The sequence below is a fragment of the Pipistrellus hanaki genome, assembly GCF_964339955.1.
Source record: "Pipistrellus hanaki genome assembly, chromosome: 12".
NCBI classification, from domain to species: Eukaryota; Metazoa; Chordata; class Mammalia; order Chiroptera; family Vespertilionidae; genus Pipistrellus; species Pipistrellus hanaki.
The window spans coordinates 32,257,051-32,274,691 of NC_140514.1; the positions used below are offsets into that span (position 1 = coordinate 32,257,051).

At 36.8% G+C, this 17,641-nt stretch overlaps 1 protein-coding gene across 7 annotated transcripts in view; it reads left to right on the forward strand.

Moving 5' to 3' along the window:
• Positions 1-17,641, forward strand: part of EHBP1 (EH domain binding protein 1) — a 255,661-nt gene that overhangs the window by 32,398 nt on the left and 205,622 nt on the right. For all 7 annotated transcript variants that reach the window (XM_084901054.1, XM_084901056.1, XM_084901055.1 and 4 more), the window contains exon 4: positions 7,027-7,080. In XM_084901054.1, coding sequence (XP_084757180.1) covers positions 7,027-7,080 — 54 coding nt within the window. The remainder of the gene's footprint in view (positions 1-7,026; positions 7,081-17,641) is intronic.

Sequence of the window (17,641 nt, forward strand, 5' to 3'; positions counted from 1 at the left end):
GAGAGAGGGAAAGACAGAGAAAAACATTGATGAATGTTAATGTACTAACCCATGAATGGAAGACTACTTTTAAATGCTCTGTTTCATTTCTTCTATTTTACAAAGCATTTTTAATATTTTATGTGTATTTTATAGTTTTAATATTACTGTTATTGGCTTTAAAACATTACTTGATTATGCTTGTCATATATATATATATATGTGTATATATATATGTGTGTGTGTGTGTGTGTGTGTGTGTATACACACACACACACACACACACACACACACACCCCATACTTGGTTTGCCTAGGAAGAAATAAGGGGTGAGACAGTAGCTACTCTTGCTTTTCTCCGGGAATGACCAGGACTATCCTATTGCCTTTTAGCCAGCTGTCCTAAAAGCCTGTTATTAAACCCCTGTAATCCATATTTTTTCTACTGGAATAATACAGTAAGATTAGAAGTTAACTATGAGACCTTTGGAGTATTTCATTTAATTCTCATAGCAACCCTAAGGTTCTATGATTATTCTTGTTGTATTGAGATTAGAAATGAAGGTATCTTGCTCAATTACACTATGATTTAGCCCTCCTCCCCTCCGCCCCCTCCTCCTCCTCCTCCCTCTCCCAAGGATATTTTTTGCATTGATTTTTTAAAGGAAAGGAGGGAGGGAGAGAGAAAGAGAAACGTCAATGTGAGAGACACATCGATTGGTTGCCTCTTGAATGTACCCCAATTGGGGAGTGGGGATGGAATCTACAACCCAGGTACATGCCCCTGACTGGGGGTCAAGTCAGAGACCCTCCCATGTGCGAGCTGATGCTATAGTCACTGAACAATGCTGACCAGGGCTAGTCCTGTTCTGTATTCTACGTTGTACTGCCTATTCTATAATCAAAAGACTGTGACTATAGATTACAATAACAGCAAGATCTCTTGACATTCTTGAAGAATTTTAAGTAATCTCTTGAGTGTTTTGATTCAGTTTTGTTTATATTGGTAAAGTGAATGAATGGACAGAGCTATACAACTTTTTTTTTTTTTTTTTTTTTTTTTTTTTTTTTTTAAGAGGATGATAGTGAAGAGCAGTTAGAATAGAGCTGATAAATAGCTGACAGCCATGTGTTTGGGAAAAGTATATACACTGAGTGATTCTGAGTTGAAAGTGGCTGTTGAAATTTGTCACTTGGAGGATTAGGAGATAAGTCTTGTTTTTAAGTACTGATGAGAATGTTCAGCATATCCTCATCACTGAACTTTTATGACTTAGAGCACATGTGTCAAACACAAGGCCCGCGGGCCAAATCCAGCCCGCCAGGCCTTGCAATGTGGCCCGCACCGCGCTGTCATCACTGCACTCCGCTGTCAGTTTATGACATTGTCAGTTTATGACTGTTCAGTAAACCATTCGGCCCGCGATTTAGGCTGGATTTTAGATTTTGGCCCCTTCTCTGATTGAGTTCGACACCCCTAACTTAGAGTGTTATAGTGTGTAGGAAAATAAAACACACACCCAAATACCTCTTTCTGCCTCATTTACTGTATCACTTGTGCTAAGGCAACCTTGTGATCACTTAGAATGTTTAAGAAATATTTCAGTCAACATTTTTATCTTCCTGACTCCCCCATCCCACCAGAATTATAATAGAGAAAAGTAAATCAAGCAAAAAAAACTTTTCATTTTTTCATGATAATTTTTGGATCTTGTTTTTTGAACATCATTGAAAATATTCGAGTGAAAAACTTTCATATTTTCTCCCTTTTAAATTTTACTTTAATAAAGTTTCACAATTCCCTTAATCTTGAAACTTATAAATAGGAAAAGACTACTTTAAACCCTCTTTGTTGGAAGTATAGTATTCACAGAGGTGTGCTCATAGTCAAGGTGCATTTTAAAGAACTTATCAATGTTTCATTTTTCTATGATTCAACTAGAAATTAATTTCTTCATGTTGCATGCTTGTTTTTGAAATTTGAATTTCAAAATATCTGATGCTAGTAAATGAATAACAAGGCTTTTAGAGTTTTGGGAAGGAAAAAAAGCCCTTGAAGCCATTTTTAATTTTTCTCTTTACTGCAGTGGTATGAGAGGAGACTCGAGCAGTGATTTTCATCCCTTTTCATCTCATGGCACACATAAGTTAATTACTAAAATTCTGCAGCACACCAAAAAATAGATTTTTGCAGATCTGGAAAAGAAAAGTATAATTTCAATTCCTTCATACTGGGTATCTATTGTTGTGTTGGCTGTTGTCATATTTTTATTTGACAACAATCTAAGGAAAAGAGGTCAGTCAATACCCCTAACTAAATAGTCAGGTATTGCATGATTTAAAAGTTCTTGTGGCACACCAGTTGAAAAACCACTGCTCTAGAGCAGCAGTCACCAACCATTCAGACCTCAAGGACCACCAGTGGTCCGGGTTCCTTAAACTAGCGGTTGCCAACTTTTTGGATTTCACAGACCACCAGTGATCCACGGATCACTGGTTGGCCACCACTGCTCTAGAGGATAGAGAATAGGACACAAAGAAGACTTAATTGATTCAAGCTGAAAGCAGTCTTCATTACAAATGTTTTTGTCTAGTGAATAACATTTATGTAGATGCTAAAGGCCACCACACAAAATCCACGCAAGAGTAGGCCTTCCTTCACCTGGGTGCCGGCACTGGCTTCCCTCTGGCATCTGGGACCTGGGCTTCGCTCCGGCCACTCGCAGGCACCTGAGACCCAGGCTTCCTTTCAGCACTGGCTTTGTCCAGAAGGATATCTGGTCAAATTAGCTTATTACCCTTTTATTATTATATACTAGTGGCCTGGTGCATGAAATTCGTGCATTCGGGGTGGGGGGTCTCCCACCTGGCCTGTCTCTGTCACAGTGCGGGAGCCCCATGATCCGTTGCCCCAAAGAGGTAGGCCCTGCCCACCCATCCGGGGCTTGATATTTTGCCTCAAAGAGGTAGGCCAGAGCCGTGAGTCCCGCCTCTGCGCCACTTGGAGCCATGGGACCACCCCCCAGGCCTCTGCACAGCAAGGCCTCCAGACTGGGCTGTGCAGAGGCCACCAGACCCCTAGTGCAGGCATGTGGAGGCCTCCACTGGACCCTGCCTCCAGGCTGGGCTGCATAGAGGTTCCCCAGACCCCCGGTGTAGGTGTGCAGAGGCCTCTTCCAAGCTCTGCTCCTGGGCTGTACGGTGTCCTGCGGACCTGGCAGAGCTGCGTGGAGGCCTCTGTCAGGCCCCAGGCCTCCTGATGATGGATTGTGACTTTGTGACACAATTTCCCGATACTGCAAGTCCCCACCTACCCATGCCTGCTGCATAGCAGTCTGCTGATCGGTCGTTATGCGTGAGGCCATCTCGATCATTTGCATATTACCCTTTTATTAGTATAGATGCCATTTTGAAGTGTCTTGAAAATGAACATTACTCTTGCTGTTTTACATGTCTTTGCTCACTTTGCCATATCAGAGGTGTCCCTTGAAATTATTCTTTTAGGGGTCGTACATCATTGGTGTTTAAAAATAATATTTCAGTCATCGCCAGTGTGGCTCGGTTGAATGTTATCTCATGCAGGAATACAAAACTGAGATCTAAAAGATGTAGGGTCCCAAGTGAATAACTAATAGCATTAAAACCATGTACTAGCTATGATGCAGCTAGGCTGCATTTCTCAACAAAATGAGGGGGGAGGGCAAGCAGGGTGGATGGTAAAATGTCTCTTTCCTGAGGATTGTGTCTTGCTTTATTTCTTAAGTCTCTAGAGTAGCACTGATGGTGCCTTAAATTCCCCATGGGAAAGCTTTTTAAAATTTTATTATAGTACTAGAGGCTTGATGCACAAAGATTCATGCAAGAACAGGCCTTCCTTCCCGTGGCTGCTGGCACCAACTTAGCTCTGGCTGGAGCCGCCTTTCTGCCTTCCCACACTGCCCAGAGGCCCGGAGTGGCTAGGCTGGGGTGGAACACCCTGCCCCCAGCCGCTTGGCCCTGTGTATGCAAATTAACCTGTCATCATTATTGGGTTAATTTGCATACTCACTCCTGATTGGCTGTGGGTGTCACAAAGGTATGGTCAATTTGCATCTTACTCTTTTATTAATGTAGATTCTCTATCCATAAACCTAGTTCATGGGCAAGGCCAGTTTGGACAAACAAATATCAAATAGAGTTCTCTACCTTTCTTTTCCTTTTAGCCTTTTCTACCTCTCCCTGCCCATTACCACCAAAGAAACTCCTTTTTGAAAGGTTTTTATCCTATTTCCTTGAATTTACTAATAGAAATAGTTGCCTTAATATAGCTTAGAATCAGTCGCTACTGTTCTATTGCAGTGGGGGGAAAAAGTAAACACAAATAAAGAAGTAAAGCTAAGAAGTTTTGAATTTATTCCTTGGTATATAGGAGTCATTAAAGAAATTTGAGTTGGTACTAATATGGTTAGAATTGTGCTTTGGGAGAATCCATGTGTACAAGATTGATTGGAGGACAGATAGACTGAGAATGCTGCAGTTGCTTCTGTTCAGCCACCATGATAAGGACTCAAATTAGGCTGTGACAATAGAAACAGAAGATTAATAATAGTCTAAAATGGAATCAGACATGAAAAAAGATGCTTCCTCGGGAGCAGCATGTGGGACCTGAGACCCAGAAGGGGAATAGCAGAGCTCATTCTCTATCTGTGTGCACTCCCTTTCTCTTAGGTTGGAATGTTGGGCCAAAAGCCTACTCTATTTGAATATTGTCTCACTCTCAATATTTTCATCCCTCCCCCTTCTCTTAACAAATGGAAGTGAACTTGAATAACTTAATTATACTTATGATGCGACCCCACTACTTTTTTTTTTTTATGTCTTATACTCTGTTGCCTTTTGCTTTTACTTATTCTAATATCTGTAGAAGTCTTAAACCATCCCTCCTGGCTCACATGCTTTCTCTTCATAAAAGTTTTCATGTCCATTTCTGTAAAAAGTGATGTGTTATTTTCCACTGTTTCGTGAAACCATGTATTTCATTCAGTACATATTTATTTTGATTAGTTTGTTGTTGTTTTTTTCCTTAAAAAGCAAAGGCAACTATGTTTGAATCCTTCTAACACCTCTACACTCTCTTATCCCATCTAATAAAAGAACAATATGCAAATTAACCATCACTCAGCTACACCCACCAGTCACACCCACCAGCCAATCGGGAGCGAGTATGTAAATTAACCCAAACAAACTGGCTGTGGCCACAGAGAGCAGGAGGGAGGCTTGAGTTTCCCCAGCAATGGAGGAAGCCAAGCTTTCCACACACCCTGGCAGGCCCAGGCCTCCACTCAAGGGTACAAAGTTTCAATTATAAAAGGTAAATCCCAACAGAAATGGCGGCAGCTATAGAGCTGAAAGAGCAAGAGACTAGGGTTGCCCCGGCAATGGAGGAAGCCAAGTTTCTACAGCCTTGGCTGGCTCAGGCCTTCTCTCCAGGCTACAAAGTTTCAGTTATAGAAGATACATAAATCCCAACAGAAATGACTGCCAACACAGAGCGAGCAGGAGGCTTGGCTCCACTCCAGCTACAACATTTCAATTGTAGAAGATAAATAAATTCAGATACCAGGGCCTCCGCTTGGGTTGCCAAGAGGTGTGGCTGGCCTGCAAACCACCATAGGCCCCTAACTCAGGCCGCTCCATGCCCCAAGGGAACCCCTACCCTGATCTGGGACACCCTTCAGGGCAAACCAGCTGGCCCCCTCCCATGCACCAGGCCTCTATCCTATCTTAATAAAAGAGTAATATGCAGATTGACCATCTCTCCAACACACAGGATGGCTGTCCCCATGTGGTCAAAGATCCTGCCCCCATGTGGACACAAGATGGCCAGCAAGGGAGAGCAGTTGGGAGAGACCAGGCCTGCAAGGGAGGGCAGTTGTGGCAATCAGGCAAGCAGGAGAGGGCAGTTGGGAGGCACCAGGCCTGCAAGGGAGAGCAGTTGGGGGAGGCACCAGACCTGCAAGGGAGGGCAGTTGGGGGCAGTTAGGGGTGACCAGGCCAGAGAGGAGGGAAGTTGGGGGCAAACAGGCTGGAAGGGGAGCAGTTAGACATCAATCAGGCTGGCAGGCAGAAGTGGTTAGGGGCAATTAGGAAGGCAGGCAGGTGAGCAGTTGGGTGCCAGCAGTCCTGGATTGTGAGAGGGATCCCAGATTGGAGAGGGTGCAGGCTGGGCTGAGGGACAACCCCCTCCCATGCACGAATTTCGTGCATCAGGCCTCTATATAATAAGTATTTAATAAATATTTATTAAATAAATACTTGCAAAAATGTGCCTCATTTTTTTAAAGTTGTATTTGGTTGTAGAATTGATTATTCTTTCTCAAGTTTCTGAGGCATTTCCAGGAGTAATGAGTGAAGTGGGGATCAGGATATCAATAGCCACACCAGTTTGCCATTTATGTAGAGTATGAAGTCCTTTGCAGTACTTTGAAATACCAGATGTTTACATAACCTCTGCTCAGAAGAAAGCCTTGCCTCAAGTGATACTTTTAATTTAAAATATTTACATGTATAAAAATGAGGGTAGGGTTTTATAGAAGCATGTAATGTCTAAAGTGCTTCTTAATAGTTTACTCGATAAGTTATCTGTCTCTGATCAGGTTTCTTTTTATCTTGTCATCTATGCAATGCTGGAAGATGATATGCACCAATATAAGTGAAGTAGAGTATTTCTCAATATAAAATAATGCTTTAAGTTTAGAGAAATAGAGTAAGCTGTTCTGCCTAAACAGTCGGTAAAGCTGAAGACAAGGCAGCCTGCATTTTATTGCTTGATTGGTTACATTAAAGTAGTATGTATCAGCCCTGGATGGGGTGGCTCAGTTGTAGCAATTTTCCATGCACCAGAAGGTCATGGGTTCAATTCCTGATCCGAAGCATATATGGAGGCAACTGATTGATGTCTTTCTCTTACATCAGTGTTTTTCTCTCTTTCCTCCTTTCCTTTCTAAAAATTAATAAAATAAAAAAAAGAGAAATGTATATCAACTTCATAATTTTGCTTTTATTACAGGATCCTCATGCAGAGGAGTTTGAAGATAAAGAGTGGACATTTGTCATCGAAAATGTAAGCTAATGGCACAGTCTGTCTTTCACATTTTTGCTATAGTATATACATTACTAAAGTACACTAGCATTTTGGTAATAGGAGTAATGTTGCCTTATAAAATTAAGTAGCAATTTAAAAGTAAAAATGCTCTTCAGTACTGAATTATATATGTATTTTTGGGGCTTGAGGGAAAGACTATATGTCTTACTCAACTTTTTATCTGTTCAGTATCTAGCATGGTGCTTCTTACATAGCAAATTTTCATTTAAACATTGGTTGAATGAAATCATGAGTGACCTTTGAAATCTTTTTAAAATAAAGCACATGCTTTACTTTTTGTTTGGGTTGAGGGATTATAGGTTGGTGCTTTAATAATCTTTAATTTACATATTGTGGAATTTAAGTGACTGGCAGGTGGGTATGGTAGGTGTTCACTAATGTATTTGAATAGGGATTAGGGAATGGAAATATAGTAAATTGAAAAGAGTGTGAGTTCTGGAGTCAGGTATTTCAAGCTTTAGCTCTTTCATTTATAAGCTCTGTGATCTTGGTTAGTTTCTTAACTTCTTAGCCATGATGGTTGTTGTGAGAATTAAATACTTAATTTTAATGAATATTAGTTTTTATAATTATTGAAATTGTTGTCATGACCAGCCTTAAAGTTCTATAATATAATGATAACATATTTTAACATGCTTTGCAGCATATATTTCCTTCCCAAGTCAGCATGTTATATGATGTTGTTTTATATCTCAGTGATAAAAGTATTATTACACTTTTTCCAGCACTAACTAGACCATTTTTAGTCTGAAAGAGCTGGGAAGCTTGGGAGGGAGGTCAGGTCCAAGCATAGCAGGTGGAGTTCTGATGGCTGGATATCAAGCCATTATCATGTTGAAGGCTCACACATGTTAACAACACTCTGGCTTTTCTGTAATGGTAGATATGAACATTATACTTTGAATAGCATCTGAAGTTTTAAAAACAGACTTAGATTTCTTTTTTTCTTTTTCTTTTTTTTTAATATATTTTATTGAATTTTTTACAGAGAGGAAGAGAGGGGGATAGAGAATTAGAAACATCGATGAGAGAGAATCATCGATCAGCTGCCTCTTGCACACCCCCTACTGGGGATGTGCCTGCAACCAAGATACATGCCCTTGACTGGAATCGAACCCGGGATCTTTCAGTCCGCAGGCCGGCGCTCTATCCACTGAGCCAAACCGGTTTCGGCTCTAGCTTTCATTCTCAAATCAGAAGCTTCTCCCCAATGCATGTTCTTTCAACCAATGCTCATGGTTGTGTTATACATCAAATCTAAAGTTTGTTTGTTAATTAAATGTATTAAATAATTAAATTTGAGTTGTAATTAATGGTAAAGTGTGTAAAAAGTGGCAACTTTATATTTGTTTAAAAAGGTGTTTTTACAACACAATTACTCTTAGGATAAGGAAGCACATTAGTTCTAAGTTTCTGAAGAATAGGTTATGAACTAACCTATTGGAAGGTGGAAGGAAAAAAAAAAGCCATATGATATTCTGTGTTATATATTTTATAAAGGTGTTTTAAATGTCAATAGAGAAATATTAAAATTTAAATTGAAAGAGATATAAAATGGATCATGAGATAACGGGGTATATTTTGAATTATTCTTTTCCTTTGGAGGTATGTGTTTCTCAAGTCAGGAAGTATATTTGATATCCTTTTAATGATATTAAAGATCATTTTGTTCATTTGTAAATATCTTACTCAAATAGTTGAAGTTACTAGAAAAGTTACTAGGGAATGATCTTTGGGGAAAACGGAAAATAAAATATATTAGCATTCCTTCTGTACAAATGTTTATTAATGAATTAGACTTATAAAAATCTAAGAAACATAATATAGATGACTTTGAACTATTATTCATATTATTTATAAAACTTAGAAAACAAACATTTTTTTGAACTATTACTAGAGCTAAATTTTACTATGCCATCCAATGATTCTGAAGACCTTAACTCTGAGTTATGTAGTGGGTAAAACACTGGACTTGTGGAGATTCTCAGCCATTATTATGCTTTTTAATAGCATAATGTCTCTTAACACTCTGCCTCATATTCTTATATGAAAAGAAAACATTTTTCTTTCTCCCATATCATAGTATAGAGAAAACATGAACTTTTGGTTGGGTTAGAATTGAGTATAAATCTTGATTTTGTATCTTCAAAACTGGTGACCTTCAGTAGGTTATATTTTAAACTCAGTTTCTTCATCTAAAAATCAAGTTTTCTGTATACTGATCTCAGAGAGCTTTTCCTAGGTTTGCAACTTTGTTTTAGTTGATAGAAATATTTTTATAAACTTTTTGAAAATTACCTTTATGTAAGTAAAATTTTTGGTTTTCTAGTTCATGAAGAATGACATATAAAGAATTTTCTAATATACTATTTTGGAATAAATTAATGTCTCTAATTTATATCTTTCTTTAAAAATTCATATCTCTATATGTATTTTCTGTATGCTTCTAAATCTGGAATGGAATATGAGTATTGTTGTGAGTTTCTTATTCTGAACTTTTTAGCACAACAGTATTTTCCCTCCCACTTCTTCTTTTTATAATAGCTACTTTCTATTGCCAGATTAAAAAAAAGGAAATTAAATTGTGTGGGTGAAAAAGGTGAAGGGGAATAAGAGGTACACCCTTCCAGTTATAAAATAAGTCAGCCTAGGAAATAGAGTCAATAATATCTTAATAATCTTTGTGCGATGACAGGTGGCTACAAGATTTATATTAGTCATCACTTTGAAAGGTATGTAAATGTTGTATATAATATTGTTTGTCAACTGTAGTTTAATTTATTAAAAAATGGAAAATTGAATTATGGTATAAACTTGCTTTTCATGTTGAGAAAGGTATTAGTCATTGTAGCAGAAATCTAGTTTCTCAGCTCTGGTTATGAAAAAAGTATACCTATATTTGAATAGGTAGCAAAACTTAGGGAAATCTAGGTATTGAAGATCTAATTTGAAGAAAATTAAAATTAATCACAATGTGGGAGGGAGGCAGTTTTTCAGCCATCAGTAATGATGGCAATAATTAATAATGCTTGCTAGAAACCCAAATTCAATAAAATAACATTTATTAGATGAATTTTTTATGATTTTATTACTGGCTTATAGCTGTTTTTATAGCTAGTGTTTTTTATAGACAATATGGGATTTGACCTATTTTACTAGCACCATGTTTATTTTTTTAAAAAAGAGTTAAAGAGAGAAAGGTAAATAGTAAATACATCCATTATCATATTTACTTACATTGTATATATTGTAGTTACCAGACTTCGGATGTATTATGAAATTGCTGTGTTCTTAATACAATGGAAAAAGCATGAATGTATGTTATAACCAAATCATTTAAAATATATTAACTTAAAAAAGAATATAATAATTTACATACTTTAAATTAGAATAACTATCACAATTTGTGATCTATCTAATCTCAAAGGATGAGGTCGTATAATTACTGGTAAACCTAAAACAAAACAAAAGGAAAAAATAGTGTATTCTTATCTAGAAAATAGACCAGGATTGGGCAGGAACTTATTTTCTTTCTGCCTGGACCAACTCCTATATAGTGAGAGGAATAAATGAATTTTGAGAATAGTTTTTTCTTTCCTATCTGGGTATTAAATCTTTTTATGTGCTCTGAAAAATCTAGGTCAAATATCTGAGATGCTAAACAGAACCACAGCTTGGATAAGTAAATTTAACAGGGGAAAAGTTCTGTCCTATATATGTCTGTATATACCACAAAAAGAAATTTATTTTTACATAATGCCTTTTGTGTAATAGGTACTCAGTAGATATTTGTTGAAAGAGTGAATGATTTTAGTTAACTGTTAGAAATCCTATAAAGATTATTATTTTTAAGGGAGGAATTAGAGCTCTTTCTGCAAGCATCCTGAGGTGACCTCTGAAAATGGTTTGCTATTCTCTTGACCCAGAAAACCCCATAAAATCATGCAAATTAATAGTTCAAATATTTGTTTCTGCTTTAAAAACACTCATGAAACTGCCCAGGTTATCAAAGATATGCATATCTGAGCAGCCCCCCATTATCTGAAGGATGCCACTTTACAAAAGCAGTGTGTGCCATTCTGTTATTAGAGTAGTGGAGTTGGTAGATGTGCCTAGGCCAAACGGTGAGGCTGGAGTTGCAGGGTCAGTGGCCCAAAAAGAGTGCTGAATTTTTGCTGCACGTGGTTAAAAATGTGAAGGGTAATGCTGAATTTATGGGTTTAGTTTAGGTTATTTGGTCATTGATCACACCTTTGTGAACAATGGTCTGAAGATGTGATGTAGAATTTACAGAGCTCATCAGTGGATTAATCCACACATGAGCTCTCCTGGCCATATTGAGATGATCTTGCTGAAAAAGAGCAGATTTTTCCTAAACCAGAAAAGAGATTGTACAGAAGAAAAAAAAATAATTGAAGAAACAAAAAACATGTAGGTAGGAGTAAATACTACATCAAATAAATGCTAATAAAAGAGAGAAAGGGTGAGAGATTACCTAAAAATCCATCAACTGTACAGAAGTTCTGATCAACCTCTACTTAATTTACATAGATTATCTCATACTTCCCAGCTGTCAATAAAACATCCTGGTTTCAATCCCACATGTGTCAACATGGTTAATAGGCTACTACTTCATTTAAAACATTCAGATCATTTAAGATGGGTTCTACTATAAATGTATATTAAACAAGTCATTCTCATGAGATCTGTCTTTGTACTCACCTGTAGGATTAATTAATGGCTCTTAGATATTTTCTTTTAAACCAAAATTCAGTGTATGTAGACATTGCATTTTTTAGGTAGTAGCTGTTTGCTTTACAGTAATCCCCCCTTTCTTACAGGGATATATTCTAAGACCCCCAGTGGATGCCTGAAACTACAGATAGTATGGAACCCTGTACATACATACCCAAGATAAAGTTTAACTTATAAATTAGGCAATTTCATGGATAGAAGATGCATTTTTTTCAATCTTAGCATACATTTTTAATGTGTTTTTTTTTTTTTTTTTTTTTTTTTGCTTTTTTAGAATTAAAAACTTTCACCTTTTCAGTTAAAGGGAGCACTTATAGCTTCTCTTTGTTATATCTTCCAGTATTACTAGTTTTACACTTTGGGGCCATTATTAATAAGCAAAAGGGTTACTTGAACGCAATGCTGCAATATCTCTACAATATGCTAACCTAGAAGACTACTAAATGGCTAATGGGTAGATAGCCTATACCAGTGGTCAGCAAACTCATTAATCAACAGAGCTAAATATCAACAATGCAAACGATTGAAATTTCTTTTGAGAGCCAAAAACCAGCTTCTGCGCGTGGGCCAGAAAGTTTCAATCACACTGTACATGCATGCCTGCATGTGGTATTTTGTGGAAGAGCCACACTCAAGGGGCTAAAGAACCGCATGTGGCTTGTGAGCTGCAGTTTGCTGACCACTGGCCTATACTCTGGACAAAGGGATGATTAACTCCCTGGCTGGATAGAGTGGGACAGCCTGAGGTTTTATCATGCTATGAAGGGCATACAGTTTAAAAGTTATGAATAGTTTATTTCGGGAATTTCCCATTTAATATTTTTAGTCCACAGTTGACTGAGTAAATGAAACATTGAAAGTAAACTGTGGACAAAAGGAACTATTATACTTGATATTATATGTGTTTTTAACCTTTCAAATAAATGAACCAGTATTCATTTATTTACTCATTAAGTAGCAATTAATTCACTGTGCATGTATTTTGTGCTTGGCACTGTTTTAGTCTAGCTAGAAATACTGTATAATGGTATATAAAACATGAATAAAAGTCTTCATGGGACTTACATTCCTTTGTGTGTGTGTGTGTGTGTGTGAGAGAGAGAGAAAGAAAGAAAGAGAGAGAGAATAAAAATTATTGTCTGAGAAATATGTACTATGTTAGATAACATGTAGTGTATGTTACATGACAAATATGTAGTATGTTAGTAAGTGCTATGGAACAAAAGCAGAGAAGCAATAGATAGAGATCTCCCATTTTATTTTATGGATATAATGAGCCTTCTTATTCCTTGTAAAGAGAATTCAGGCATGCTTATCAAATTAATTTAAAATTTATTAAAAATGTATTAAACAAATAGTGTGAGGTGTGAGAAAGTTTAAAAATAACCTTGAGAGTCTATATAAACCTTTTTTTAGGTTGCAGCTCCCCTCAGTGGTGAATGATGAAATTGATTCTTGTCTGGAGAAATAATTCTATTACTGTAACAATAATATATTACAAATGTTGTGCTCTATCTTATATTTTAATGTGCTTTCACATTATGTACAGAAGAACTAGTAAATTTTAAAGGACTAAAGTTCATCTTTTCTTGTAAAATATACATTTTGTTAAAGGTTTTTGGTAAATTGTCCAGACAATGAAAAGTGTTCTGACACTTTGAATGGAAATTTTAATACCTTTCTTTTCCTTGTATGGTCAATAAAAAACATTTTAAGTTTCTGCTTAACATAAAATATCCCAATAAAACATAGAGGTCATCAAAGCATATTACCCTAACAAATTTATTGAGCCCTTACTGTATACCAGATACTATGTGGAATACTTTATACACATTATCTCATTTACTCATTACAATAATTGTGAATCATGGCCGGACCGGTTTGGCTCAGTGGATAGAGCGTCGGCCTGCGGACTGAAAGGTCCCGGGTTTGATTTCCGGCAAGGGCATGTACCTTGGTTGCGGGCACATCCCCAGTAGGGGGTGTGCAAGAGGCGGCTGATCGATGATTCTCTCTCATCGATGTTTCTGACTCTCTATCCCTCTCTCTTCCTCTCTGTGAAAAAATCAATAAAATATATATTTAAAATAAATAAATAAACAAATAAACTGATTTAAAATTATTAAAAAAAATAATTGTGAATCAGGTATCAATATTCTTATTTTATAAAGAAAGTTACTTAGGTTAGGTAACTTGCTCAAGGTTATATAGCTAAGAATTCAGGATCATATTCAGTTTTGTCCTTCTTCATGCTCTTTACCTTTACTTCTGTGCAATAACTATTTCCCTTAGTCACAAAGTTGAAAATAATTTTAAATTATAGAATCATAGATAATTTTTAAATTTATAATATATAAATTTATATATATAATATAACAATGTTTCTTCTTTACTGAGAAACCTGCAAGGGATATATGTATTAGACTAGTAAAAGTAGTCTTTAATTATTGTGCATTTTCAGGCTAAAAGCTATTGGGATTAATTTCTTGACTGCTGCTAGACATTATAAAATGAAATCTCAGAATTTATCAGTTCTTAGAATTCTGAGTATTTTTTATCAAAACAACCTTCCAACCTCTTTGTGTAAATTGAGATAATGCTATCTTCATCATTTTGGTTCTTTTGTTTCTGGTTACAGAGAAGATTTCCCATTTTTCTGAGCTTTTTTCTTTGAACCAGAAAGCTACTTTTACATAAATTATTTTACTACTGCTAGTTTTGTAACTTTAGACAAGTTATTTAATCTCTTATAGCCTCAGTGTACTCAGGTATAAAAATTATGGCATAAATATCTACTCTATAGGTTATTAAAGATTAGAAATAATGTATGTAAAACATCTAGTTCAGTAATGGATTTCTTTTTTAAGACTATAGATTACGCTTTCTTCCATTTAAACTGGTGTAGCTTTACACCAAAAAGATTTTGCACAGTGAAAAAACCATAAACAACATGAAAAGGCAACCTACTGAATGAGAGAAGATATTTGCAAATGATACCTGTATAAAATAAATATTTTGTGTTAATATCCAAAACATATATATTTAAAACCTCATATACCAAATCGATTTCAAAAAAATAAAGAGTCTGATTAAAAAATGGGCAGAGAACCTGAATAGACATTTTTCAAAGAAGACATTCATTCATGTGGCCAAAAAGTATAGGAAAAGATGCTCACCATCACTGATCATCAGAGAAATAAAAAATCAAAATCACACTGAGATATCACCTCCCAGCTGGAAGAATGGTTATTATTAAAAAAAAAAAAACACCACAAAACAAAACAAAACAAAACAAAAAAACAACAACTAACAAATATGGTGCAGATGTGGAGAAAAGAGAACTCTTGTGCACGGTTTCGGCCTGTGTCTGCCTCTTGAGTGTGTCTCTTATGGATGTGAAGAGTTGTAATCCGGTATGGTCTTATTCTGACCACTGGGTACACTTGGCTCTTGGATCTCCAAGGAGGTGCAAGGTCAGTCACTGTCTGGGGCTGCCCAACAGAAGCTACAGAGACATCTTCAGATTCCTCCTCTTCGTGTAGGGCAGCGTTTTTCAACCGCTGTTCCGCAGCACACTAGTGTGCCGCGAGATGTTGCCTGGTGTGCCGTAGGTGCAGACAAGACAAGAATTTTATAATTTTTCACTATTTTGTTTACTTAATATTTCATAATAAAGTAATTATAAAATACTTTCTTTGTGTTTATTTGATTCCTATTCAAGAGAATTACTTTATATATAGTCAATATAGGCACAGAGTTAAATTTTTTTAACATTTTCTAATGGTGGTGTGCCTCGTGATTTTTTTCATGAAACAAGTGTGCCTTTGCCCAAAAAAGGTTGAAAAACACTGGTGTAGGGTTTGGAAGTGCCCAGATGAGGCCCAGCTGTGAAGCAAGGCAGGCTGCTGCTACTGGGCCTTGGGCCTTCTTTTGGAAGCTCTGGGCTCTCTTACCCAGCTTCAGTTTTACAGGTTTTAGGCGGAGAAATGACAGGCCATTCATATGCAAAAGCCTCTGCACACTGCTTTGGTGGGGTTTAAATTGGGTGGGGCCGGGTTTCTGGGAATCACCAGGGCAGAGCAAACACCAATGGCTGCCACTCAGCCTGCACTGGAGAGGTCCCCGGGCCCGGTGCAGGAACAATGATAGCTACAAGCACCTCTGAGAGAAAGCTGCCCTAGCATTCCTGTCTTGATGCCAGACAGTCTAGTTTCTCACCCTATGTGTCTGGGTCCCCCAGAGACTCGCCCGGAACTGGAGTTCAGAGCAAAGGGGAGCTTGTATCTCCCTCCCGATTAAAGAGCAGCACATCCACGTGCCAGCACTTTCCGTGCCTCCGCACCTCTTACTGGTCTCAATGTGCTTTCTTCACCTTTCTATTGATAGTTGTGGAACTTCCACTTAGCCAGCTTTCCTGCGGTTCTGGCTGGTAGTTGGTCTGCCTTTTAGTTGTAATTTGGATGTGGTTGTGAGAGGCAGCAAGTATAGGTGTTTACTTATGCCATCTTGGTTCTCTCATGGAAACTCTTGAATACCAGATTTGGAAATGAATATGCTTGATCAAAGAGCAGGTCTTTATAAGCAAAAAGGTTTCAAAAAGAGTATATTGAAGTATAGAGTCACTTACCCAGCCATTTGGATTTCTGAAATTATCTTTCCCTGAATAGTCGGGCAGCATTGGTGACAGATGCCACAGCCAGCTTGCTATCTCACCACACAAAGGCTCTTAACCTTGAATCTTGGGACCCTTAGGGGTTCTTGCATGGCTGTACTTCAGAGGATTGCCATCTCTATAAAAATGTCAGTAAAAGTTTGTGTATGAACATCTTTTTAAAAAATCACATTTTCAATGAATTGTTGCCCCAAATACTTTAAAGACTACTGGGTATTTTTTTTTTTAATAATTTTTGAAAAATAAGTGTGGTACATAATGCAAGCAGAAAAACCTCTTCTCACGAGGATAACCCAGTTTTTTTTTTACTGTATAACCTTAGGTAGTAGTGATCCTTTTATTTTACTTTTTAAAATCTATTCTTTTTGTATACAGCAAATGGAAGGCACTAGCATAAAGCCCCAGTTAACATTTTTGAATAATATTTAAAAGTTTGAATTTGTTAGAGGTTTAAATTAATGTATACATTTCATCAAACATACCTTAAAACTAAAGGAAGTAGAGCAGTAGCATAATATTTTTACATTGTAATAGATGTTTCTATTTAAAATTAATAGACTAGAAATAAATTATTACTGTATCTCCTACAACTGTATGTCCTTTGAGGTGAGTGTGACTTGACTATGAGGAGATTTATGGGAGTTAAGGAAAATAACCACATCCTTATATGTTCTACTTTCTATAAACTAAAAAATAGTCTGAACTTTAACCTTATACTGAATGAATTTGAAGGCATGTAATTTGTATGGTTATTATTGAGTCACAGTAGTATACTGCAGTGTTCTAAATTGCTAGAGCTATTTAAATTCTTATTCTTCTTCCTGCTAGCTACCTTTAAATGAGTGAGAAAAAAAGATAACCAAGGTTGCTTTCAATTCTGTTTTTTGCCAACTAGAGGAAAGAAGCTGATAAACTAGATAGTCAGCTATCAAAACAAACCTCTAATACCATGCTAGCAATATTTAAAACCAGCAGTATATTTGAGCAATTTTTTACATATTTATTCATAGAAATTCGGTAGTAAAATATACTGTTGCATACAAGATGTTATGAATCTGCATGTGGCCTTTTTTACACCTAATGAAAAACAAT